The following is a 26,670-nucleotide window of genomic DNA, read 5'->3' as shown; positions in this document are numbered from 1 at the left end:
GCTGTGGAGCTGGGCCCTCGAGAAAACAGAGGTGAATGTCTTGAAATCAGCATGTTATTTAAAACCACACACTGCTTTGGCTAGTCATTGTGACACCCAACCACTACTGTTCAAATACCTGGCTTTTCTGGTCAACTCCCTGTGAATTTTCACAGTATTAAAATCATGTTCCTTATCAGGAATGAAGTGTGGGAAAAGTCAGAATATAAAACAGCTTGGCATAGGGAGCTATTTGGGATTTAGAGCATTTTCTCCTCCATCTCTATTAGTCTACTTGTGTTGACATAATTGTGATGCAACACTGCAGCATAAAGACATGTATTTTTAAGGGCAAGATTCATAGTTCAAATATCCTGATTTAAAATAAAAATACAGCCTCTCTGATTTAGGTGATTCATTTTCACTGAGGAAGTATATAAATACTTCTGGTATTTTTATTTAGTTGTTTTATTGGCTATTTTAGTATATTTGCTATTTCAGTTATTAGAGAATGAAAAGGGATCTGGAGGATCTGAGACTGTTGGAAAGTTGAAATTTTTTAATCTATAATGTTAAATAAAAAAATTTGTGCAAATGGTGCATTTTCATCCAGGAGAAATATCCTAACATTTCTTCTTTGCAGAATTGCTAAGAGTTCATGTGTTTCTGAAAATTGCAGTTAATTTGCATTAAGTGTAGGGGTTTGTAGCATTTCAGATCTCCTTAAAATGTTGTGGATGCAACATTTATTTTGCATTTATTTTAAGAGTATTATTTATACACAATAACAATGAACCATGCTAGTAATCTGTGTCTTCCACGGGGGGAAGATAAAATTGCAACTTGGATTAGGGGGAGGAATTTGATAAGCATATTGATGTTATTTTATGCTCTGTACATTCACCTGTTTAATTCCCAGGCTGATTTGTGTGTTAATTCAGAGAACAGTAATGTGCACACAGTGGAGATGCTTAGGCAATTTCCTTGTCTTTCTGAAGTGTAGGTTGGAAAGTGTATAATTTTCTGTAGATTTTAGCACTTAGTACCAATTGGAGTTCTTGCTTATATGCTGCTTGTGCTAAAGTGGTGTGAATCAGAGGTGGTTTGTTTTGTTGTTTGGGTTTTTTTAAATTTAATTAACCAGGTAAGAGGCTGAGCATCTAATTTTTGAGATTGCTGGTAAACAACTTAATGTTTTCAACAAAACAATTCAAGAATCATTAAAGTGCATCACAAGGATGTGACTTGAATGAAGTATTATAAAACAAAATTTAAAAGGTAAGAAATTAATCTTGTATGGGAGGTTGGTAGAACAGGGCAGAATGGAATAACCTTATTCTTTCCTAAATACATTATCTTTGTGTGCAGTTTCTTAGCCTAGTGTTTGGGCTTTGAGTGTAGGGATTTTCCTAGTGTTTTGGAGTCTGGTTTTTTGGCAGGTTTGTTTGGGGATTTTGGTGGGTCTTTTGGGTTTTGTTTGTTTGTTTGTTTTCCTCACATGTTAGTATCTCCTTGTGCTGAGAGCATTGGATCAGATGCACTTTGGGTTTCTGCCTAAGGCTTTGGGGAGGGACAGATGGATCTGGGATTAGGAACATGTCTGTATCTGTTTTGTCATTCTTGACACTGCTTCACCATTCAGCGCTCAGGGTCTCCAGCCTGGAGTTTTTAACTAAAGCATTGCTGGTATCCTAACACATTTTAAATTAGCCCAGTGGTCCATGAGTTCCTCAGAAAAGGCAGGAGAGAAATTCCAGGCCTGTGGAAATACTTAACTTCAAACATCCTGCCAGCAGTTCCACCTCAGCCCTTCTATGTGATAGCCAACATATCTCAGATGACCTCAGCTCTCAGGGGAACATAAGAATAGAGGCATTCTCTGCATGCATGAGTGGCTGGAATAACACTGTGCTTGGTGACCAAATGAACAATCCCTTTGAGCTTTCGAGATAGTACCCCCTCTCACAGGGCACAGGGAAGCATTTCTTTAACAATTATGCAACAACAAAGCACAATGGGGGCACTGGTTGCCATGATTTCTTTCTGAGGAGGAAAGTCAGAGTTTATGTTACCTTGTTGTTACTATCTCAAGCTAAACTGGTTTGGCAGTGGAGAAATGCAGCCTGATCTGTTGCCAGATCCCTGGTTTTAGTGGAATAGGGTGCTGCAGAAATAAATGTTTAAGATTTTTTGTGCTTTAACCTGCCTGGTACTTTTTTTTTTTTTTCTTTTAAACCTACCTCCCTGCTGCCCCTCCAATCTCTTGTCTGGTGCTCCTGGTTTTTTTAAGGCAGTTTAAAGATCCTTCTGTTGTAAACAGAACCTATTACCATGGACTGTGATTTTCTTATGCTCTGGGTCATTTCTCCAGCCCAGTGGTTTTCCTTTTCACTGTGACTGATTCCTCCTGTGTGATTACACTATTTTACTGCTGTTGTCTCCTTTTGCTCACCACCAGTCTTCTTCCCCCTGTGTTTTTCTCACCACCTTTTCTTCTCACCTGCTGATCCATTTCTTTCTGCCAGACCTTCTTTAGCTGCACTTGCATCCTTCCATCTGGCTGGTTCCCTCCTTTTCTTCCTGATCCTCTTCTCCTCTTTGTGGTCTTCCTTTGCTGCCAGGGGTCACTCCTTCAGCTGCTTTCAGCATCATCTCTACCAACAAACACACAAACAGCTCCTTCTGGTGAACTTCTTGATTAACCTGCATGTTACCACAAACATTCTAAACAATACTAGCCAATTAGCTATTTTCTTGCATCCCTGATCATCAGAAAAAGAAAAAAGAGGGCAGAAAAGGGTCCATATGCTAAGGGTCACTTTATAGTAATTTAGATGTTTCCTTTTTTGATTTTTAAATGTTGAATGTGGGACACTGCAAGCCACATACCAGTGAATATTCCAGCCTTGCACAAATGAATACTGATGAGATGACCTGGGATAATAGCATTGCTCAGGGCCCTTGAGGCCATTCTGCTGTAATAACAAATTCTACCCAAGACTGAGACATATTCTGCAACAGGAATACTTTTCTTTTCTTTTCTTTGACTTTGAAAACTAGTAACAAAACCAAAGTTTTCTTATGTTGTGCCTGTGTGTATGCAAACAAGTATTTGTGTGACACACAAGAGTGGCACAGTCAGCAGGAGAATGAATACAAATACATGTATGCTGCGTTCTTTGGGATGTTCATACCACCTAACCTTTTCATTCTAGATGAAGAAGAATAAAAGTTGAAGATTGCATTCATTTAAAATTAAGATGTAGTGTTTACATTTTTTGCTGGTGCAGTGCCCATGCCTTATTAAAATCTCTGGGGGGAAAAAAATATGCTCTTTAGCAAAATTGCCAGTTCTCACTGAAATGGCCTCAATGTAATATTTATATTGTCATCACAGAGTTCTACTGGTTTGTTGTTGGTTTTCTTTTTACCCCTTTTCTCTCTGCTCATTAGTTTAATGCTGCCAGCCTAGGAAACATTTTTACTTTTGTATTTGTACTATTTATTTATAACTTCAGGTTTGTCTGTATTTTTTAGGAAAGGGAATGAATTTCAGTCTTAGCCCTAGATCTCAGGTATGACCAATTACTGTATCTAGAATCCCACTGGCTCTTCTTACTGCTTTCAGCCCATCCCAGAAGAATAGGCTGTGGTGGTTGGTTTTGGGCTGCTTATAATCACAGGCACACACAGTTTGTTAGATTTTGCATTGTTGGAGGGCCAGGCTGGAAATGGGAATGCATAAATTTGATACTTGATTTTATATTCCTGCTGAGTAAAAGAAACATTTTTCTGGTGGAGCAGAAAACATATGATAATGAGTCCAAAAGCAAGTGGTTATTTAGATGGCAACAAATTGCTGCATAACTGTGGTCCTAAGAAAGAACAGGAAGGTGGGGAAGTTGTGCTGGTTTTGTTTTATGTTGCAGAGAGTATTTAGCACAGCCAGTTTTCTCAGGGTCACTCTGAAGTTTTGTTAATGGAGACAAGTATTTTGAATGTCTAAACCTACTGCTGACCTTTTTTCCTTTCTCTTAATTACTTTGAGTACTGTGGGTTAGAATCTTGTTTCAGATTTTAAAAACAACCAACTAAAACAAGAGCCAGATGAATGTGCATGATAAATTGACAGCATGTTACTCTCTCTGTTAAGAGCACAAAAGTGGTAGAAAATAAAAAGCAGACATAAAATTCTTAAGCAGGTAATTTGCATGTTGTGGGTGGATTTTCTAAAATACCTGAAGGGAATTTTAAATACTCTGGAAAAATTACCAAAAATATCTTAACCTGAGTGTATTGTAAGTAACAAAGAACATTAAGCACATTAAGTGGTGAGCTCTGCAGAATATCCTAAAGTATTTTCACATTTACAGCTCAGTCTCAAGGGAAAAACTGTAAATGGAAGAAGACTAGAAAAATCTGGTCCATGTAAGCATTAGTAATGAACACTGTCAATACCATGTTCTGAGAACTCTGAGATGTAAAACAACTGTTGGCATTGGTAAGTTTGGACAGGGTTTGTGGGTTTTTTTAGAATTGAAGGTCAAAATACCTGATGCCAGACTGCATATGAGGTTTCACCTGGCAGGCAAAATACTGACACCACTGAACCTTTCCAGTTTGGCTGGCAGCAGTGCCCCTAGCTGTACGTGTTTTGTAAGAACTCACTGGAGGCAGCCAAGCAAGATTGATAAATGGACACACATTCTTAAGCAGCAGCCATCTGTAACTTCCAGTTCCCCTTGGCTAAGCACTAATTTGATTTTTGCTTCTACTTTTAAACTCGTTTTGAGCTCACTGTAATCTGTTTGGATTGGCTTGTTAAATTTGAAGTAAATAGTCCAAAAGCAGAATTTGACAGCTTCTGCTTTATTGCCACCTCCTCTCTCCACTCCATTTCAAACAAAGCCTAATTCCAAGGTAGAGTGGCTACACATTTGGCTTGTTTGCTTTTGATTTGCATTAGATTTTACTGCCAAAACAGCCTGATCATACCAGTAACAAGGTTGAATTTGTCTTCCTAGTAACTTGTCAATGTTTGCCCTAAAAAGCAATTTGATGCAAAAGCTTTCTTCAAAAATGGGAGGCATTTTGGGGCAGTAACTACACAGTGAAAACACTTTTGGGAACCCCTCATTTTGAAATTGCTCTAGGTGACCACATTCCATTGTATGCTGAAAGAAGAGGCATTAACAATTGATTTGTTGCATCTTCATGGGGCAGCAAGACAAGGGAAGCACGAGCAATGTGCAGTGTGGAGAGTGCACTTCTGCTGGTGTGGGAACAGGATGTTTCCTTCTTCTGCACCTGCATCTTGATCTGAAGGTCATGGCTTGTGTCTCACACTGGCCATGGTCATGGGTTGAAAGCTTTTATTATTTGGCTTGTTGGTCTATTTTGTACACATACAGTACTAGAGTGTTCACATCCTAAGTGGGATTGAAAATTTGGCTGAATAAGCACGAAACTGATCCTGGAATCTAAAGATTTATTTCTTTGCTTTGGAATTCTTTCTCAGTGAGTGATTTACTTTTATATCTGCGTGTCTTAAAGCAAACAATTGTTTCTCACTTCTTTTAAAGCTAAGGAATAACAGATACAAAGGAGGGCTCTAAATTTCAGGAGCCCAGCAACATTTTCTATCTCTTTTAGGGCTAGGACCTGTTTTTTTCCTATATTCATGTGCTTACAGTCCCTTTACTTTCCCCTTCCACACCTTTGTATTTATTTCCCATATGAAAAAAACCCCAAAAACCTAAATGAGCAGTCTTGGGTGACTGAGGATGTCAGAATTCACATCCTGACACATAGCATGGGCACAGCTATACCACTAGAATGCATCTGGTATGAACAAATAAAAAGAACAGATTTTTCCAGGCCATGTGGAATATGGCTAGGCTGCCTCTTAGTTCTTTGGAGATTTTTGTGTTACATAATTTTTCAGTTTGTGTAAAATAGATGCAGGAAGGACTAAGGGATGCTTTGACAATACGATGGATGTTTCCCAGGGATTGATCAGCTTAGTTCTGGATCATGTTACTGTGTAATTCCTGTAAGGGGAATGAAGCACATAGTCCCTGATATGTATGCTTAGTCAGAGGTAAAAGAGTTCCACTCAGCCATTTTTTAATTACTTTTTAGCTATTGTGTAGGGCAATCTGTTTAGGTAGAGGAAGAAGAGACACTGCTTCTCTGGTATCACTGGCATCTCTCCAGTCAGCATTCAAGTGCCATGGTATTCACTGAATGTTGTGTTTTTCAGAAGCAGGGCCTTGTTTGGTCTGTTTTGTGTTGCAAAACATGAAAAGACAGCCTCTGAATAAGTTGCTTTTCATAGAATCGCTGACCCTTTTAAATGTATTTCATTTCCATGTCCATTCTTTTTCTGGCTACCATTTAAAGCATATTTGATCTAGTTAGCAAGCCCTTCTGCAGGCTTAATGCTGCTGGTACCCCTGAGTTATTAATGCTCTTGTTTGTGTAGATGTTGCTGGAGAAACTGTGTAAGGCCACATGGGAAACTTCACTGTCAGAAGGTAACCTGGTGCACTCCCCAGGGATGTGGTGCCTCTGCATTGCAGTACATCCACCCTTGCCTTTTGCTGACATTTATTAGTTTGTTAGAGGTTTATATTTATGAAGGGAATTGCCTTTGTTATGTCACAGGGTAAGCCAGCTTTTGCTAATTACATCAGGTTTGTGTATGTGGATATGCAGGGTAGTGCTAACAGAAGGATTCTGCTTACAAAACTTAATAGTTTGTTCCATTAAGTAGGTCTCAGTTGTCTGTGAATCCATGCTGACTTAGAGCTATACAGGTGCATTTTTTTTTATAATCTTGGACATACATCTTTTATATAGATGTTGTACATCTATTCAATTCCTGTGAGCTGGGCTGGATGTCCTGCCACTCACATAAGTGCAAGTGGCTCCTACTGACTTGAATAGCAGTCAAAATAATCTTTAAAAAGTAGAAAATCTATAATGTGGTGCAAGTGGAAGAATGATGGCTGAAGATGATGCAGTTTTATCTGCTGGTTAGTTGTGATGATGGTAGTTATCATTTAGCTAGCCCCATGCAGCTGCTGAGCACCATACAAAGTGTGCAGTAATTAAGTATGAACTGCTCTGTAACTTAACTTTTACTGCATTTGGAAAGCTTGACACCTTTTATTATGTGTGACAGTTCTGGCAATGAGAGACAGATGTGAGCAGCACGACTTCAACTTGCAATCATCTAGTCAAACTGTATGAAATTATAAATTAGACTTATATGAAAAACAATAGATGCTTAGCTAATGTCATGGTATAGCTGCACATCAAGTTATCCTTTTTTTTTTTTTTTTTTAAATATGGATTGCAACATGCTGCTTGTGCCATCAGTACAAGTGTAAGGTAATTTGACAATTGCTGATTGCAACTAAGTTATGTCAGCCACCTGCAAAGAATATGGGGCTTAAAATTATTCCTTTCAGGTATGTGAGAAATATTTTCCTTGCCAGAATAGAAAATTAGGAAGTCAAAAATGGGGTGAGTGATAGACCTGTCTTATTTATTGTCACAGAAAGAATTGTCAGGAGATGTGGGTGGGAATTTGTGGGGATTTGTTTCAGTAAATGCCTCTTTATGATACTTTCTGGAAGGCAAGCAATCAGAGCTGGAGACTTTTGCAAGTGCAAGTTTTTTACCTGATTATGAACTGCTTATTTTCTTACTTTTATGAAATGTGTCTTGGTTTGTTAATCTGCATGCATTTGCTTTCTTTCTTTTTTTTTTTTTTTCCCACTTATATTTCTCAGGCAATACTGTCCACAGTGGGCATTTTGCTGCTGAAAGGCATGCCCTTGAGGTTTAATCCTTCCTGAAAAAAAATTCCTAGTAGGCCATGAAGTTCCAAATCTGGAAGGACATGGCAATTTTCCTGCTACTTCCAGCACATTTGACTTCTACAGTCTGTGGAACCCCTTTGCCAGGCTGTCCTGGTTATCCTGTTTTGTCAGGATAAGCAAAGCCCATGAATCTCTACACTGGACTGCATCCTAAATAGAGAACTGAAGGTGCAAGGGCTTTATAAAGATACTGCATTATTTACTTATTTCAAAGGGATGCTAGGTAACTTTCTGGGAAACCACAGACTGTGAGTATGAAAGGCTTGTTATTTTTCCAACATAATCTGTGGCTGCAGAAATGCTCTTACAGCACTTACCTGGGAAATAAAATACCTTTTATTTTCAGAGATAAGGTTAACACAGCTATTTTTCTGTCTATGGAGCACTTCCTACCTTCTGTCAGTTGTCTGCACAGCTTCCTAGGAGGCAGAAAAATGAAAACTTCCTGCTGAGAAAACCAAGGTGGGGTTGTTTTATTTCTGAAATGGCCTGTGGATAGTACTCCTGCACACACAGGCCAGAACCAGGATTGCTGAGCCTGTTTCCAGCAGGCACAGGGAGGCTGCCAGTCCCAGCCAGTGCAGCACCAAGCCCCCCCAGGTGTTGTTCAGGTTTGCTGGCTGGATGAGCGTGGTGCTGGGGGCTCCATCACGACTTCTGCTGGCCCTGGGCACAGGGGAGCAGTCTCTGCCTGCAGAAAGCCTCCCCAGGGCTGCATCCTAAATTAGGGCATCAGGACTGTGTGCTGTGTGCATCTTCTCTATAGAACTGCAGCCCTGTGATAGTCCTTCTGGTGTGACCCATGGAGTTGCTCTCAGGCTCTTTGTCAACTTCTCTAGAAGTGGTTTTACTCATTCTCATGCTTGCTGGTTGGATTTAAGAAACATACCCAAAGCACTTGGGAAAAAAACATGTTTATAGCCTTTCTTGCTTGTTAAAATATTGTGTAGCCCAATCACACTACCATTTCAGTCTTCAGGATTAACAGCTCTTTTTGCTGAGCCTGCTTTCTTCATCACATGAAAAGTGACTTTATGCGTACTCAAATAGCAAAATTAACTTTGTGAATTCTTTTATTTTCTTTCTTTCCTTTTTTAATAGCAGTAACTCCCACGAACTGGTACAAGGCTTGGTACTGTGCAAGCAGTTTTTCACTCTTAGAATGCTGCTGCTGAAAAGCAGATATTGTGTAAAGCACCATCGATCACTGCCGTGGTTTTATACAGTTTGTCACCATTGTTCTTCCTATAGCACTGAGTCACATCTAGAGCTGTGGTACAGCTCACAAGTGTTCAGGGTGGGGGAAAAGTGATGGGTTTTCTTAATGGGAAAAACCTTCTAATTATTTATAATCTGATATCACTGATTTGTTAGTGCACAGAAAATATGTCTGATGTGGCATAGTACAGATGGGAACAGATTTGTTAATATGTTTAGAAGTGTATGATGTTGTTTATAAAGGTGGAGAGTGGAATTGAGTTTCTAAAGACCTAGAATAGCTGAGGTTAGAAATATTAGAGCAGAGGCTGTTCTTACAGATGCTTAGCTCAGAGGCAGAAATGGACTTTTGTATCTGGTTTTACATTAACAGCTTTGGGATTCCCTAATAATTTCCTTGGGATTTTCTTCTAAGAGCATACTATATCTCAGGTAAAATCCCACTGAAATAACAGATGATTTTAAATTGATGTGTGAGCAGATCACATTTTCTCTCAGTCTGTCAAACACCATGTAAATACATCTTTTAGAAATGTGGGATTTCATGCTGTAAAATTGTACCTATGGCCTAGGCTACTTTGGAAATCTTGTCATTTTCCTCCCTTCTTAATCCAATATAGAAATGTTTTCTTTTCATGCACAACCTGTATAGATGACCTTGTAGAATGAAATGGTGAGAGTCCTGTTTGTAATTGGGACATTGAGGAGGCAGCAGGGTATGATCTTTGTGTTAGCACAGCCATTTAAATTTCACTGGGAAGGGTGGGAAACATTTCTTCTTTCAGTGCAGAAAAGACCAACTCTCCAAACCAAATCAATCTGTGACACCAGCCATGCAACACATAATGCTGGTTTAAGAGAACTGAGGGCAGATGCTGATGCAGCATCTCCCTTAGCAGAGCTGCAGAGGGCTGCTGCTGGAAAGGTGCTTGTGAAGTTACCCTGACATGACTTTGGAAGCTCCCATGTGGACAAATGTCAGTAATCCAGGGCAGCAGGAGCAAGTGAGACAGGGCAAAAGGCCATGCAGTATTTATTTTCCAAGTGGAGACTCTTTGAATTTAGATGTTTTGTGTTACCATAGTAAGAACACATATGGGGTTGTAAGCATTTGAGAGAGTAGGTTAGGAGAAGTGGAATTTTAATCTTGTGACTCTTGTTGCTTTAAAACATTTGTTGTCTGCTTGTACTAGCTTCTGACCCATGTTGTATAGGCAGGCCTTAGGACAAGGGGAGATTCCAGAGGTGAATTCCTGTGCAGAGATAATTTGGAATTGGCTCCACAAGAAGCCTGCCAAAGCCTGCAGCAGCATGGCAAGGGATCATGATCTCTGTGGAGCTGGAGCTCATGGGAGTTGGATAGGCAGCACAGCAGAGTGGTTTGGACAGAAGCTTTGGTCCAGGAATTTGGGAAAGGGAAGGTGGGAGGAAGGACTGGAAACTGCTGGGGGCCAGACAGGGAAAAAAGAGAGAGCAGCAGAATGGTGTGAGCAGTGCAAATATTGTCCTTTCCTTCAGGATTGGAAATCCTTCAGGATTTCCTTTCTTACATCTAGACATGTAAGGCTGTGATTCTGTGGTTCACCTTGGAGTGTAAAGTCTTTCCATGAGATTGCTGGTAATGCTTCTTTATTCCGTGGTGGATGCTGGTCAGTGCTTGTAGGATAGACAGACAAGGTGGTTTGCATCCAGCTTTAAATGTCTCCATTTCATCATCAAAAAAAACCACTCATCTCTTTTTTTTTCCTTTTTTCCCCCTGGTATCTTTCCTCTGAACATCTTATTCTCAGCTTTCTGCCAGTATTTCTATGGAATAACATATCTGCTGTTAGTGCCAGTTCAATCAGTGCAGACTGCTTTTGCCCTTTGGATTCATTGTTTTATTTGCCTGGTTTCAAGTATTCTTCTTTTCTAGTTTTAGGGCTGCACTTGAGGCAGTTATGAAGAAGGTAAACCTGTAAACCCCATGATAAGTTCTGGAATAAGGTTTTCTTTCAAGCTGTCTGCCAGGCAGGCAGATATTTTAATCAAATCTCATATCAATTGTTCAGGCATACCTTAGAGTTCCCTTCTGAAAAATATTTCTTTGATTACCAGATTTCTTCACTGAAGAAATCACTTTGCTCAGAATCTCTGAACAGTTTATTTTTGCTGTTCAATCCAAACTACCTCTAAAACTCTTAGGAATTTTATTGTATAAAAGTGCAAAGACCTTGAAATAATTTTTGCTAGTATTGTAACAAACTACCCACCTTTCATTGCATGTATTGCAATATTTTTATACCCTCTTCTCATCCTGCCACAGCAATTCCATGGCTCTGCTCCTCGGTCTGTGCTGGCATTCTCCACTGTGCAGCTTCCAGACAAAGCTGTTCTGACAGCAGGACAGAGCATGGCAGCAAAAATCCCATTCCCTCTGTTCACAGCAGTGATCAGGGTGAACATCCTCGAGTGCTGTGCTGCTGTGCCAGGGCCTGCAGAGAGGATCTAAACTGTGAGAGTGGCCAGACAGCCTCGGGACTCTGCCCCAGCAGCATCCCTGCCATAAATGTGCTCAGCTGTGGTTCTCTGCTGACTTTGGGTATGGCATGTGGAATTTGTCCTTTGAGTAATCTGGCTTTTAGGTTTCTCCTGAGTTCAGAGTTACCAGCTTGATTGTCACATTCTAAAATCCCATATTATTGTATGAAAGCATTTTAAAATCTGGTTAGAGTAAGCATTATTTCCAAGCAGACAAAAACTAACATCTGGAGTGCTGAACATCCCCAAAGTGACACATTTGTGAAGCATTTACTGTGTTTTTACCTGCTGATCTTCTGGCAGCATAACTTTCTCACCATCCATACCAGAGGCAGAGCTGGAGCTGCACATGGCTCCTACAGTGTCCATGAGAGAAAGGGACCTCCTCTTAATGCCAGCACCTTGAGCTGGAGGTGGAGCTCAAGACCTGGAGCTTCCCCAGAGGGTTACAGAGTGCTCATCTTCCACCTCAGGGATGCAGCTGGTGGAGTGGCTCCTGTCCCCAGAGAGGTGAGCTGCTTCCACTTCAGAGGTCTGGAGCTGTGAGTCATTGCATTGCCCAGGCACAGAGGGCTCATCTCCCACCCCTGGGCACAGCTGGGTGTGCAGGTCACAGCCTGGGCATCTGCACCCTCCCAGTTCCAAAGTGAAGATAATGTCAGACAGTGACTGATGGCTGTGGACTTGTTCTGTTTGTAAAGAACTGCAGTTTAGGCAGACTTGAACAACACTACCTCATCTTTTTTGGCTAGTGTTTGTTTGGGAGGTATGTTTTGTCAGCTCCTGAAGAGCCACATCTCCAATTTTGTTTTACATATACAGGAGTTCAACACAATGGTAAATGATCTATTTGTGCCCAGGTATTTCAGATATTTTTAGAAATATTGGCAAATATGTGTGTCATACTCAGAATATGTCACTGTGGTGTACTACAGAATTTTCTGGGAAAAAAGTCTCCTAAAAACTACCAGTGTAATTCCCCTCATTGCAAATTCTGTACCATGACTCTCTGGGATCATTTGTGCTATTAAAAGCTTCAGTTCAGAATACATTAACGGGGCAAAATAGAGAAATCCAGAGATATGGCAATGTGCATGAAAATGTCAGGCTTATTGATTCCATCACCCTGCAGGTGATTCACAGCTTCCAGAAACCCAGTTTGCATTGTGCACTCTTCTCTCCAGGACTGCCACACTCCTGTAGTTTGCTTTTTACCTGGGCCTGCCCTGTATAAGGCTGTGTTGGAAAACAAACTTTGAAGTTATGTCTTCAAACTAGTGAATTGGTGCATTAATATTCTCTTCTTAACATATGAGAATCATATACTCAATACTTTGGGCTGTGTTCATTCCTGTGAAGTGTTTTGTTGGGTTTAGTTGGGTTAGTTTGTCTCAGGAAAAGTTAACACAGGTGAACATGATTACTCTGTGCTTATAGGAATTGGAGTTTATAACCTCATGCTGTAAGCAGTTTCCCTGTGATCACAATCAAACCATTTTTTTAAAGATAATTTATTTGGTTAACTTATTACAGGTGTGTTTTATTCTGCAGTATATACTTTCTCAATAATAAAATACCACTCAGACACTTAAATCCTGGTCAAGAGAAACAGCAGTGTTACCAGGCCCTCTTTGGAGGTGCTACATGATGGGTTTAAACAGGAAATATTCTACAGAGAGGGTGGTTTTGTTTTTTTTCTTTTTGTGCTGCTTATCATGCTCTGAGCAACTTCTTTGAACCAGGTGGTTCAGTCACTGTCCTCACTCATTTCACCAGCATTTCTTTTTCTGCTGCTTTGAAGGCTGTTTCTCTATGGTACTATGAAAAAATTTAACTGTAATATTGGGTACCCAGTTGCACTGATGGAAATAGGTTATTTTCCAGTAAAACATAACTGATGTGGAAAATACAAAAGAGAGTGAAAGTTGAGGTTTGATGGAAGCACTACTCATTTTGCCAGATTTTGGAGGGGTTGAATATATCCAAATTTTGCAACCTAACAATTACTCAGACTCAGTGCAGCTGAAGGATAAAAGATGACTAATCAAACAATCTTTGTCTAATACTTGTCAGCTGCACAATTTTTAAAGAATACAAATGCTGATGGGTCAGCAGGTGATTTAATTTCTCCTCCTTAAGTACATGGAATTGTTTGTTACAAATGATGCTCCAGCTCGCTTTGCTGTGGGAGGATCTTTTGTGAGATATTTGAGATTAAAACAAACCTATATGTTCTAGTAGCACAAAGGAACATTTTTCTTTGAAACTGGTGGGTGGATAAAATTCTTTGTTGAAGTTTTTATAAACCTCTCTGCAGGCCGTGTGGAGAATTGCCACATGCTTCTCATAGATTCCAAATTTCTGCCATAGCAAGTCCCACTGGTTTTAACCACAGGCTCTTTTGTTTTCTGTACTTGCCTTTGTAACCCTCAGCAAGTGGAGGCAATGCCAGGAGCTCTGGAAAACAAGAGGGAGAGGGTGTGAGCCAGGCCCACACTGCTGCATTCCTTCCTCTGCAGTGGCTTTGTTCCTGCTCTCCCTTGCACTCCAGAGGCTCACACAGCCAATGCCCAACTCCCTGCAAGCATGCAGACTGCAGGGCAGCTCCTGCATCAAGTGCCTTGGTTTTAATTACTGTCTGAAGATCAAAAATTGTTCTCACTCAGGAGATGCTTTCAGCTTTTTTGAATGCCTCATTTTAAACTTGCAGGTTTCTTTACCTGTCCTCACAAGCAAACAATACCTTCACATAGCCACAAGGCTCATAACGGTCCTGGGCCACTTTATCTTTCATAGAGTCATAGAGTCATCAAATTTGGAAAAGCCCTCAAAGGTTGAGTCCCACCTTTGATTGAACACCACCACATCAGCTACACCACAGCACCAAGAGCATCCAACCATTCCTTGAACACTTCCAGGAGTAGTGACTCCATCATTTCTCTGGGCAGTCTGATTCAGTGCTTAATCACTGGTAATTTCTTACAAAGGTGTATCACTGAATTGCCAAAATACATACATACCCCATTACAAAAGATGATGAAGAGGAAATTGAGCACCATGCACTGACAGATGATGTAACTTAGGCTTCCCAGCTAATTTCTTGCATGTTGAATCTGATATGGCTTTCACAGGAGGTTTAAGGATAAAAAGGTCAGTTGCACCCGTGGTTTTGAGCCTCAGCATCATCAGTAACAGGGGAACACACAGAGTTGTTATGCTCTGATTCCTGTGGTTTGAAACCCCTTGCTGAGTGGTTTGCTTTCATCTCTTTCTTTGACATGGGCAGAATGAACTGGCTAAATTTCTTCAGTAAGAGCACAGAGGAGAGCGAGTTCTTAAAGGCATAAATAATACAGGGAGTACAAGTCTGGGGAAGGTATGATGTTCTTTTTCCTCCATCAAGTCTGAACCTGGCTCCTGGAGTGCAGCCCCTCACTGCACAGTGGGTAATGGGATCTTCACACATTTCATCCCACAGTACCCACACTTGCTTCCCATCAATATCCAGGCTTTGGGCTGTGGGTTATTACTGCACAGACCTGGAGGTGTTTTCACATCTCTGATGTGCAGATGCTAGGGATTGAGTGTTCCTTGGTGAAAATACAGAAAAGCTTTCCAGCAAGAGGACTCCTGATATATCAAAAATCTCTGATTCAGACAGTATTGCTACATTTTACACACTGATACCATAGGACATAATTGCCTTCAGCAGAGTGATACTGCTGAACCTAAGCTGCAATTAATATACAGCGTATTTTTAATTTCCAATTTTTATTTTGTAGTCATCTCACACAACCAGCCCTCTCAAATCATGAAGTTGTCAGCAGAACTGAAAATTGTGTGCTGCTTGCTGATTCACAAAATAAGATTCAGGCATGTTTACCAGAGTGTCACCATTCTGGCTAGATGTCACGTTGCTGTGTGTTTTCACCTGGTCATTGATTGGTTTCATTATGGTTTTACTGGGTAAGTTTAAAAAGGCAGTATAGTTACCTTACTAAAAAAGATACCACAGCAACAATTCCCCACAGTGCCAGTACCACCTTACAGGGATCCTCCTCCCAAAAAATATTGGCTTTACTGCAGAGCAATGCTTAAGGGATGTATTTGTAATGAAATTGGCAGCCTTGTAACAAGCAGTGGTTCGCACTTACATATTAAACACTTTGGGATGATGAATTCTAGCAGAATTAAGGGGAAAAAAACCCACATCAGGCTATTGATTAACCTCCTGAACTTGCAAAATTAATACTGCTTGTTGTTTATCACTCCATAATCCAGCACTGCTTTTATAGACTAAGTGTGTGTTGCCATCAATGCTGTCTTCATCATCTGGCTTTTAAGCACTGGCACCCTGAAGAAGGTTGATAGTCATTTCAGGAGAGGTTTTACTCTGTCTCTTAGCTAGTAAAATAGGCAATACCTGTAAATTGATGCCAAAGTATGTCAAATGTTGGAGGGTTTGGTTTGTTTTTTCCAGCACATCTGGAGTACGTTTAGGATAGTATCAGAAATAAAATGAGAGAAATCACACTTATGTTTTCATATTGTAGCAGTTAGTGTCTGAAAGAATTTACATTCTCCTATGCAATTTTTAGGTTTTTCCCTACAGCATAATTTTGTGCTAAAAAGTACATGTTCCTATTCTGAGTGAATGCAGTACTTTTTTTGAAATATGAACATAAATAATATAGCTAAAGTGTCAACTACAAAGATAGTTGATTCCATAACAGGATACAAACTACATTTTCCCTCTTTCCATCAAACATTTTTGTGTTTTCATGTAAGCTGTGCTGTAAGGCCAAACTCTGCTACCTCAGCAGCTCTTCTTCAGCTTGAGAGGACCAGGGAGGGCTTGGAGAAATTAGATCTTCCATGAGCCTGGAAGAAACTGTGCAAGACCTGTTTATTAGCAAAGGTCTAGCAATCAATAGATCCTGTTTGACCTATTAATTTTTGGTCTGGCATCAGCTCTTGGGGGGGCATAATGCTTTCTGCAGAGAACAGCTGAGAGCTGGTATTTCATGAGGTACCAGGGATTCAGAAAAAGCATCATTTGCCAGGTACTTCTTGTAAAATGTTAAGTGGAAGTTTCATTTACCCAGCCACAACAATGTAGCCTAAATGTCTAAACCTATGTTGTGCCTTTACCAACAGCAGTGCAATAACTTTCAGCAGGCTCAGCCACTGATCCTTATTGACCCAAGGTATAGTACAGAACTAAACTTGGTCTTTTTAAAAATTTTGTTCAATAGAAGTAAATACTGGACCAGGTGAGATTTTTCACTTTGTACTGCTTTTTTAGTACTAAGTTTTGTTGTAAGGAAAATTATGCCACAGCAGACCCCTTATTCACTGCTTCAGCAGATCAGTGTAGAAATGTGCTCAACTCATCAGTGGAATGGAAACACCCTCACAACTATTTTATTCTAGTCTGGTAAGAGCTTTAATGCTGTAAAATGTCTAATGAAAGAAGTGAGGAAGTCAAAGGAGTGCATGTTATGCTTAGCAGGTGGCTTCTTGTTTTTGTGGTGGTTAGGTCTGCAGCTTGGTTAGCTCGTAGAAAAAGCTGAATTTCTTGTGCAGAAAAATGTAATTCCTTCAGTTAGGCTGAAGCTATAGAGATAACTTGCCTTTGGGTGGAATTTTTTTCCTGAAAGTGATAAGCTTTGGCAAGGAGGGAGGAAGGAGAGCAAGCTGTGATGGAAGTGATCTCTTGGCTAAGGGCAGTAGGAGAGTTAAACTCCTGTGAATCTGTATCATGAGACACATGGGCACTTCCCTCTGCATTCACTCTGCTAGAAAATGGGGAGAATGTTTGTGGAAAGGCTAAATGCACCAGCACATCCGTTCTGGTTGTGTTCAGAGCTATGACAAAGTGTTTGTTTCACAATTATACTGCATGCCATCCATTTCAAACAGAAATATTTGTCCAAAATTGATTCCCAACTGTTTGACAAGCATCAGGCAAACCCAGTAATTAGGTCTGTGAATTGAAATTTCTGATGGCATATTGCCTTCTAACCATATTAGAGAAGTTAGGCTAAAGCCATTTTTTTATCAGCATAATGAGGATGGATCAAGCTTTTGCAGTTCAGATTTAACAATGCAGTCATAATTCTTTCCTCTGTCTCCCCAAATACCTCTGTAGTGAAGCCCAGTGGCTGTGGACACGCTATCCTACTGTGGGCTGTGCTGCAGTGTAAGTCCAAACCAGGAGCTGGATTGCTGGGAAGTTGTCTCAGCACAGAGCTGGAACCCAGATATCCTCAGCTGCAGCATGTATGCAGTGATGAGGGATGTATTTCCTCTGGCCTTTTATTCTTTCAAGTGCCTGATATTACCACAAGTGTTATTAGAAGCCACATGTTCCAAAACAGTGGTCCCAGCCTCTTAAATAATGCAAGGCAACCTATTACTAATACACTTGCCTTATTGCTGTAGCTTACCAGAGACCTTGAAATCTCAGCTGTGACAAAGTTGATTAATTTCTGGCCATTACCTTTCATTGTTCAAGTGATAAACATAGATGAATCAATACAAAAAGTCAGGTGTTTTAGCCAGTATTTTATTGTCAGCATTTCAGCAGACATATTGAAATAAACTTAACTTGGAATTGAGGAGTCTATTGCATTGTATTTCACTATCCAGTTGACATTTATAGAAAAGAAAGGACTTAGTAGAAAAGGGCAAATACAAATTATATTTCATCTACTGAAAAACAGTGCTTTATATATATATATTTATAGATGACTTAAGCTAAAATGAAAAGTTGTTTTAAAAGTTCAGTAAATTCCATCTTCATACCCTGAGAAAAGAAGGCTGAGAAAAAGGAAGTAAGTATAATTGATCAGGGCAGCCTGTAGTTATAATAAAGTGTATTAAATATTAAAGTGTTACAAAGTTGATTAATGTACTTTTTGACATTTGTAACGAGTAAATAATACTTAATTCTTAAGTTTTCATACAAATATTTAAGCTGCTGTCATGTATAATCAATATTTGCAATATGCTCTGACTGTTGATCTAAGCCTCTCCTGAGAACCCAAAGTAAGGTAATGTACTTCAGCTTTTATCAGCTTCATCTTCCTCATTTGTTTTACAGCATTTGTAGAGGGAGCAGCAGTAGGAATGTGAGAGGAATTGCAAGTATCTGCAAGAAAGCAAGACTGGAAAGGAGTAGGAGGAGATGAAAAACTTGGAATCTTTTTAAAACTCTTAGCTTAACAGCATCTTTCCAGGCTGTCCTCTGCATGGAAGAAGACTGCAGACCATCAGAGCAGCCCTTCCAAGGGCTGAGAAGGATACCCATGAGAAGGATATTTGTATCTGGGTCTCTCTGTTGGAAATTGTCCTTTGCACAGAGCAGATTTCCGTGGCTGTTGAGAGGAGTTGTTGTGTGAAGCACTGGGCTGAGAGGTCTCAGCCAACTAGCAGCTTAGGGAAAAGGGTTATTTTGATTCTCAAGGAATGGGATAAACTGTCAATGCCTAATCAAGCACCACGGCCATAGCAGTTTTGAAAATACTTACATGGAACCTAACTCTATTAAGGACAATGAAGGATTTGATTTATTATTGTCTCATTGAAAGCACCTTTGGACTTTCCCTTTGGTTGCATTAACAGACTGCTGGGAACTTTTTGTCCATCTATATTCCTCAATTTGGAAGTCACTGTGTGTACAGGGAACTATTGAATGGCTCTATTCACTCTGACCAGCATGCCCAGGGAACATTGTGCCAGCAGCAGGCTCAGAGCACTGTGTGGTGAGGGGAAGCCTTTGGAGAGGGGGCATTGCCTTTGGGAGTGGCCCTGGGACACACCCGGAGTGCCTCATTCCTGCTCGGAGTCTGGTCCCTCCTGCTGTTTTTGGACTAATGTGAGGAGGTGCTTTTCTTGTACTCTCAGCTATCAAGGACCATGTTCACTTACATTTAAATAGAAGACACTTCCATAGCCTTCTAGTTAATGCCTATGGCAATGCATCCTGCTGTACTTCATTTTGCAAGGATTAGTGAAAAGGTGCCTAAGAGCTCTTCCTGGGCAACCTTCTGTTTTGTACAAGTGATATGGTACAGGTTGTGTGCTTTATTTTAAAAAAGAGCTTCATCTTCCAAAGAAGAGAGCTTAAAAAATAGTAGCTATACTCAGCATTTACAATAGATTTTAATAAAAGTCTAAGTATTTGTTTTTAAATTAACAAATAAGCATACATTTATATAGTCCATTAATTCTGGATGTCTTCAGGACATTATTAAAGTGATCTGTCTCTCCAAATGCACTGGAAGACTTTGATTAGTTAGCAACAGTATTAACAGTATCTCTCTAATGTGTTTTTATATATTAGACAAGACATAAGCATGAAGAAAATTTAGAGGCAAATTTAAAATGTGTGCTGAAATAAAGCCTCCTGAAAGATTTATACTTTATAGCTCGCTGTGTATGCACTGGGAGAAGCTACTTTTGTGGCACAAATACCCTTCTTTGTTGCTTACCAATACCAGTATTCAGTGGCACAAAGAACAACTGTTGTAAAAAATATTAGTATGCAGATGCTCTGGTGTTTTGTTAATGCATTTAATTAAATACAATAACTCTTTTGTTAGCTTTTCTTTTTCTGTCCTTGAATGGATTTGTATTATGGTATAGAATCTAGGCTTATAGTCAGTGTTTAAAATGTTTGGCAGTTTCAGAATGTGTCACACATCCAAGTTAGTTACTTTTCTTTTGTTATATTAAGAAAATAATTTTGGTATGTTAGTAGTTTCTAATAAGTTTGAGAGCATCTTTTCAGGAAAACTCAAATTCCAAAGTTGCCAGCAAATATTCTCACCACTCATGAGGTCTTCAGTGGCGGTTAGGCACTGGTTAAATAATTGTATTCCTGAGAGATTTTCAGATGTCTTAACCAAAGGCATTTTTCTTGAAGTTCCCCAACATTTTCTAGATAGTTTTCACAAAAGAAATGAAAAATTGCACAGAAAAACTTCACTTTATGTTTTTATATGAAAAACTGTTGCAGGCTGATTACACCCAATTGTAACCTACACACAGGTTTTGTGTTGTTACCCATAGAATTATCCTCAGTCTGAGAAAAGGTTTAAAGGTTTCTTTAGTGCCCTGTGGGTGATGAAACCATATGAAATGACTGTGTCAAGTCTAAAACTGCTGTGCTGAATCAGCAAAGTACTTGAGCCCAGAGTACTTTGAAAACAAAGCAGTATTTGCCAGATCCTATCCCTCCCATGGCAATAAGGACCAAATCAAATGATGATGTAAAAAGGTAATTAAGAGACCCTAAAGGTAACACGTGACTAACTTATTTCTGAATTTCTGATCCCCATTAACTCCAAAAAAAGATTTCTGACACAGAGTGTGTGGGAGGTGTCTGTGCTGAAGGTTGCTTCTCAGGCAGTGACTTACTGATACTCTTTTGGTGTTCCTTGGAGATAAGTCATATTCTTCAGTGAGTGCAGTTTCCTTTAGAACAGTAGGAGTCATGGTATAGACTATAGAAACCTCCATAAATCCTTTTTTTAGGAGTTACTAGAGGTGAAGGAAGGGGTGCAGCTGGTGCTTCTCAGATACCATAATGGGTCCATCAGAACACAGCTGTGGAGAAGGCAGCAGGCATTTCACTTACCACAGGGCTCTGTCTTGGTTCCTTTCTTGGCTAAAAAAACCCAAAAAACTTGTCAGTTGCTGGTAATTGTTTTTGTCACTTCTCACAAGCACTAAATGGAAATTAGACAGTTTTGCTTTAGGCCTTCAGCATCAGTTCTAGAACACTGTACACAGAGTGCCAGGATCATCATACATGGGCAAAAGCTGTCATGAGAAGCCAAGCAAAAATTGCAGTTTAGTGCTCTCTTTTTTGAAGTTAGTACAATTTCAGTAGTGGGGCAAAAAAAAATCCTTCCTCTCACTATGCTTGTTTGAACCATACTGAAGTTACAGCAAGGGATTCCAAATGAGGCCATAAGCTCTGATATTGTGGAGAGGGAACGTGCTCTTGTGAAGGCACAGATCTGCAATGTGACTGTAATTATTTATTTTTTTTCTGTTTTGGAGAAAGATGGCATAATTAGAGTTGCAGTCCTCAAGGGAAAGTACAGGGATTCTGATTACTCACAGAAAGCCTCCTCATCCACAAGCCTTCCATGTAAATAAAGTTAGTTTCAGTTATGCTTCAAGTAATCTATCAATCTATTTATAAATGCGTTTAAAAAAAAAAAACAAACACGAAAAAATCACCTAGAACTACTGCAAATTTGTGTGAGAACATCATTCTGGTTTCAGTTCCAAGATAACTTAATGTTCTTTAAGGCTGGAAGAGAACATAGTTCCATTACAACCGCACATATTACGGGTTTTGTACGAGACGAGCATCTCAAGGCGAGGGACAGAAAGCAGCATTGTTCCAGGGCTGTTTTCCACAGGCCCGTATTCATATCTCATCCTTGTTGTTTGCAGGAGAGGCAGATGTGAACCAGAACAATGGGAGCTCCACGAAGAGCCCAGCGGTGACAGACCCCAAAGGCACAGCGGAGCCGAAGAATGCCTGGCCCGCGGCCAGCCCAGCTGACAGCGCGGGTCGCCCCCACTTGATCCGCCTCTTTTCCCGAGATGCCCCAGGGAGAGAGGACAACACCTTCAAAGACCGGCCCTCCGAGTCGGACGAGCTACAGACCATCCAGGAGGACAGTGCAGCAGCTTCAGAGAACTCGGATTTGATGGCTTCTCAAAAGCGCTCCTCTTTCCGGCACGGATCCAAACTGGCATCTGCGAGCACTATAGACCATGCCAGACACGGCTCCCCGCGGCACAGGGACTCGGGGCTGCTCGACTCGCTGGGCAGGTTCTTTGGCGGCGAAAGGCACGTTCCCCGGCGGGGCTCGGGCAAGGTGAGCTCGGAGGAGTAAGAACTGCAAGGCTACGGCAAAGTACAGTACAGTTAAAGAGGAAGGGTGGGTCTGAAAGAAAGGTCTCACTGCTATAAGGCAAGAGTTGACCTAGCCAGCGGGATGGTACTTGTAATATAATGCTTGGCTTTACACTGAAAACAACAAGAGGAGCTACTCTGGGCGGTAACAAGGAGTATTAGAAATCCAGGGGGCTCTAGAAACATTACTGGAAGGAATTTTTATGTAATGCATTTAATGTGGTGTGTTGTACGCATTTCTATGCTGTGCCATTTACAGACACTTCAGTCTGCTTTTCTGTGTTGTTCTTAAAGATTTGCAAAAGGGAGCTGGATGACAGCACTAAATGCAAGACAATCTCCATATCTCTTGGCACTAACTGAGAGAAAAACTTGGAAATAGATGTTAGAAAGGAATTGTGGCCAAATTCTCAGCCTGCTTGAGCAAGAGTATGTTTAAGATCAGTTGACAGCATTGCCAGGGAGATGGATTGACAGATATTATCCTGAATCCCAGGTCTACAAAATAATCCAGCTGCTTTATTCTAACAAGACGTTAAGGTTTAGCCCAAGCATTTCATATTAGAAATTGTATAACGAGCCATTTCTACACTATAAATTTAAAAACAAGGCATTGATGAAAGGCCATTAATTAAATTCTTCCCTTCTCCAGGACACCTGCCTTCTCTGAGAAATTGTGCAGCTGGCATATTAGTTCACTGTTGTTCAAGAAGTGGCAAAGTTTAAGATGTTTTCTCTGTACCTTTTGCCATATAAACCATAAGTTAAACCTTTCCTTCAGCTGAATTTGTTGTAGTTCCTCAAGTTGGGTGTAGCAAAAAGCAGTAGTTGCTGGCTGGGCCCAAATTTTTGAAAATCCTTTGAGGTCTATTCAGTGTTCCAGGCTGTGACCTGTGCTGCACTGGGACAGGACACAAACTGCCCAGTGGTGTAGAACGAACTGTGGTGGTCCCACAGCTGTGACTCAGTGTCCTTCACAGCTCCACACCTGGAAGCACAATGTGTAATAGCCCTTTAGAGACCACTGGATGAAAGATACTCTAGAAACCTAAAACCAGAAGCTCCTCACTAAACTGGTGGTTAGTACTAAGCAAGGTGGGTGTTTTGTTCTTCTTATTTCTCACCTTTACCAACTGGGGCCTGCAATGATATTAACAAAGACTGAGCAGCCAGGCAATTTTTTCTGTTTTAACATTTCTGTGTGTAATGTTCATAAATGCAACAAGCAGTTGCTGTGAGCATGAAGAAAACCTTTTTTCTTACTGTTACTGCAAATAACAGAGACTGTTCCCAGCTGCTATTTTGTGGAACCTGGTTGGCCAGCTCAACTCTTGCTGTTTTGTTCATGTACTGTGTTATTTGATGAAAAGTAGTGTATGAAATGTTCTTTGTACACCACGGAGACAATACCAAAAAGTTAGATTCTGCATACAGAGTATACAGAGGTATGTGCATTCCTGCTTGGCAATAAATTAGTCAACTCAGTTTTTAGGAGTAATGACTGAAAGCTGCCTGCAAGCTGTACAAATTCTGTATTTTATCCTCTGGTGTGAACATGATTGCAATGATTCTCTATAGATTTTAATGTAATTATGTATGAGAGGACAGGAAATCACCTCCTTTATCTCTGCTGTAAAATGCTATTTTGAAGAACTTAAATGTCTGCAAAACAGAAAAGAATTATGGACAATTCTGACTTTTTTACCTACCAGAAGTAGTTGTTTGGGATTTTTTTCCCTTAAGAATGACTACTCATAGTGTAAGGGAGTCTTGATTTGCAGATCTGAGCTGTAAGCACAGAGAAGTTGAATTATTTTGGCAAAAGTCAGTCACATTAGGACTTCCAGTGCCAAAGCATCTCTAGCACTCTTCCACATAATGATAATATTGATCATCCTAGGAAATATTCTAGGAGGCTCTCCTGTGGGAGGGCTTCAGTGTGGAAAGTATTGAGCAAGTGGCAGACAGTCATTTCAACTCTTATTTAGCCTCTGAAACAATGCCTCTTGGTTTCCTGCATCAAGAAAGGCTTGTGGTGTCATTTATTTATACAAGTGTAGACAGAGGAACTCTAGATAGCTCATTTGTGCTTAAACCCTAAATAGTTGTTGCCATTTCCTGAATTTTGTAGAGGATCACTGATACATGATGATGGTGTTCATAGACCAGCCGAAACTGAATGAAGTCCCTTGGCAGTTTTCCAGACTCGACTAAGTAAACAGGTCTTTGGAAAACAAGATACCACTAAAAGCACCTTAAAGGATGAATTTCCAAGGCTTGAAAAGTTCCTAGAGCTGCACTGTTTATTTGCTTGCACTTTTTTCTGTATTTATTTTGAAGCATTTCAGAGCAATTCTGCAGCTGCCTTTCTTGCAGTCTTCCCTTTTCAGCCAGCCCATGCCTCAGTGGGAGCATCTCAACTACCCACACCAGCAAGCACTGGAATGCAAAGACAACACTTGCTCTTTGTACAGATTTAGGGCTGACATTCAAGCAAAACACATTATAAATTCTTTGTGGAGGCATTTTCTTCTTGCATCCATAGCTGAGAACATTAATGAATAATATTCACTATTGTGTCCAGAAAGGTGGGGTAGGAACAATGCTGGGACTGTTTCATGGCCTCCTTGTCTCATGTGGAGCAGGTTCTCCCTTGCCCTGCAATTCTGAGGTTAAATTAAGAGTGCAGGGGAGTTCCATGGGAGGTGTTAAAAATAGAAATACTGGAATGTACAGAAATACTCCTTTTCCTCCAAGGGAGAGCAAGTGCATTTGCCATTTTTCCCCCAGTCCCGCTGAGATTTTGGATAACTGAAACTCAATCAAAGCCAGCTTGAATTTTGTACTTTTAAGAAAAATTATTAAGGTAGAATATTTGAAACAAAACTGTGTTGTGCACAGCTCAAATTTAATTGTATTAAAACAGAATTTAAAATGGTGACAGAAAGAAACTGTGGTGCAGACATTTTAAATAGCATGCAAGAGAGAGTAGCATAACAATAAATTATTTCCTTTCTAATCTTTATAGAATATTTGTCTAAGGAAATTTGTTAAAACAATCAAATGTTTTTTGTGCCTCCTAGATTCTGAGCCTGTATTCAACTTCAGTATGTACTGACTGCTGTTTTGTTCCTTTGATGCAGTTGTTTATGCTTTTGTAATCCTTTTGTTTATGATTTTTTTTTCCTACTAAAGTTTGGATTGTGAAACAAGAACTTTTCTGTCCTGGTTTAACATTTTGCATTAACGTACTAAACTTTAAACTACACTTGTGACACAGATCAAACAAACCAAAATATGTGACAGTAAACAATGGGTGAGGCAAGACTTAGTGAAAGATTAAAACAATTTCTCTTCTACATTTTGCTTCGGTTTTGTATGCAATCTTGTAAGAGTCTCCTGTTGCCTGAATGAAGCCTTGCTCCTGTATTTCCTTCCCAATTTCTATGTGTTTGGGTGCAAGAAATACAGAAGGTAGCGATGGGGCTTCCCCTTGCTACAGGCAGATACAAGGCAGGAGCAGCACTGGGCTGAAGTTCTTCTCAACTTGAGCAGAACCAGGGTGTGGGATCAGCATTTCTGAATAGAAGCTCCAAACCCACTCTGAGCTAAGCAGTTGATAGAGTGGGGATCTACAAAAACAATACATGTGATAACCAGGCACAGGTCAAATGTGTAGGAAGCACAGTTTTAAATAATGCCATGGAGGGATAAATTAATCAGAATCTTTTTTCCTTTTTTTGCACTTCAAATCTAGTCACATTTCCTGTGGAAGCTTTAATGTATACTACAGCACCATGAAGAATTTGAAAAGTAGTTAAATCAGTGCTAGTCTGACTAGTGTATGATGTGATTTAAGTAATTACTTACTGTGATTTTAATTTCCAAGTCTTAGTTTTCAGGGAGTGGTATTGCTTGTGATACACTGTTTTGTAAAACCTGCTGTGCAAGCAGTATGCTTGTAAAAAAAAATTTATAGAGTTTATGGTGGTTGTAACAATAATTTTGTTTTATTATTTTGCTTTTTATGTGCTTTATGTATTCATTAAACTGTTTACATCACAAAAACCAGTGTACTAATGATTTAATTTGTTTTAAATGCTTTAATCCATTAACAGAAGT

General features: G+C 40.0%; 1 protein-coding gene across 9 annotated transcripts in view; it reads left to right on the top strand.

The window, feature by feature from the left end:
- Positions 1 to 26,670, top strand: part of MBP (myelin basic protein) — a 104,379-nt gene that overhangs the window by 65,130 nt on the left and 12,579 nt on the right. For all 9 annotated transcript variants that reach the window (XM_056483242.1, XM_056483240.1, XM_056483241.1 and 6 more), the window contains exon 4: positions 22,080 to 22,510. In XM_056483242.1, coding sequence (XP_056339217.1) covers positions 22,080 to 22,510 — 431 coding nt within the window. The remainder of the gene's footprint in view (positions 1 to 22,079; positions 22,511 to 26,670) is intronic.

Source organism: Oenanthe melanoleuca, chromosome 2 (assembly GCF_029582105.1).
Source record: "Oenanthe melanoleuca isolate GR-GAL-2019-014 chromosome 2, OMel1.0, whole genome shotgun sequence".
Lineage (NCBI taxonomy): Eukaryota > Metazoa > Chordata > Aves > Passeriformes > Muscicapidae > Oenanthe > Oenanthe melanoleuca.
Note: the sequence above shows the minus strand (reverse complement) of the source record. Positions and strands in the feature narration are given on the sequence as shown.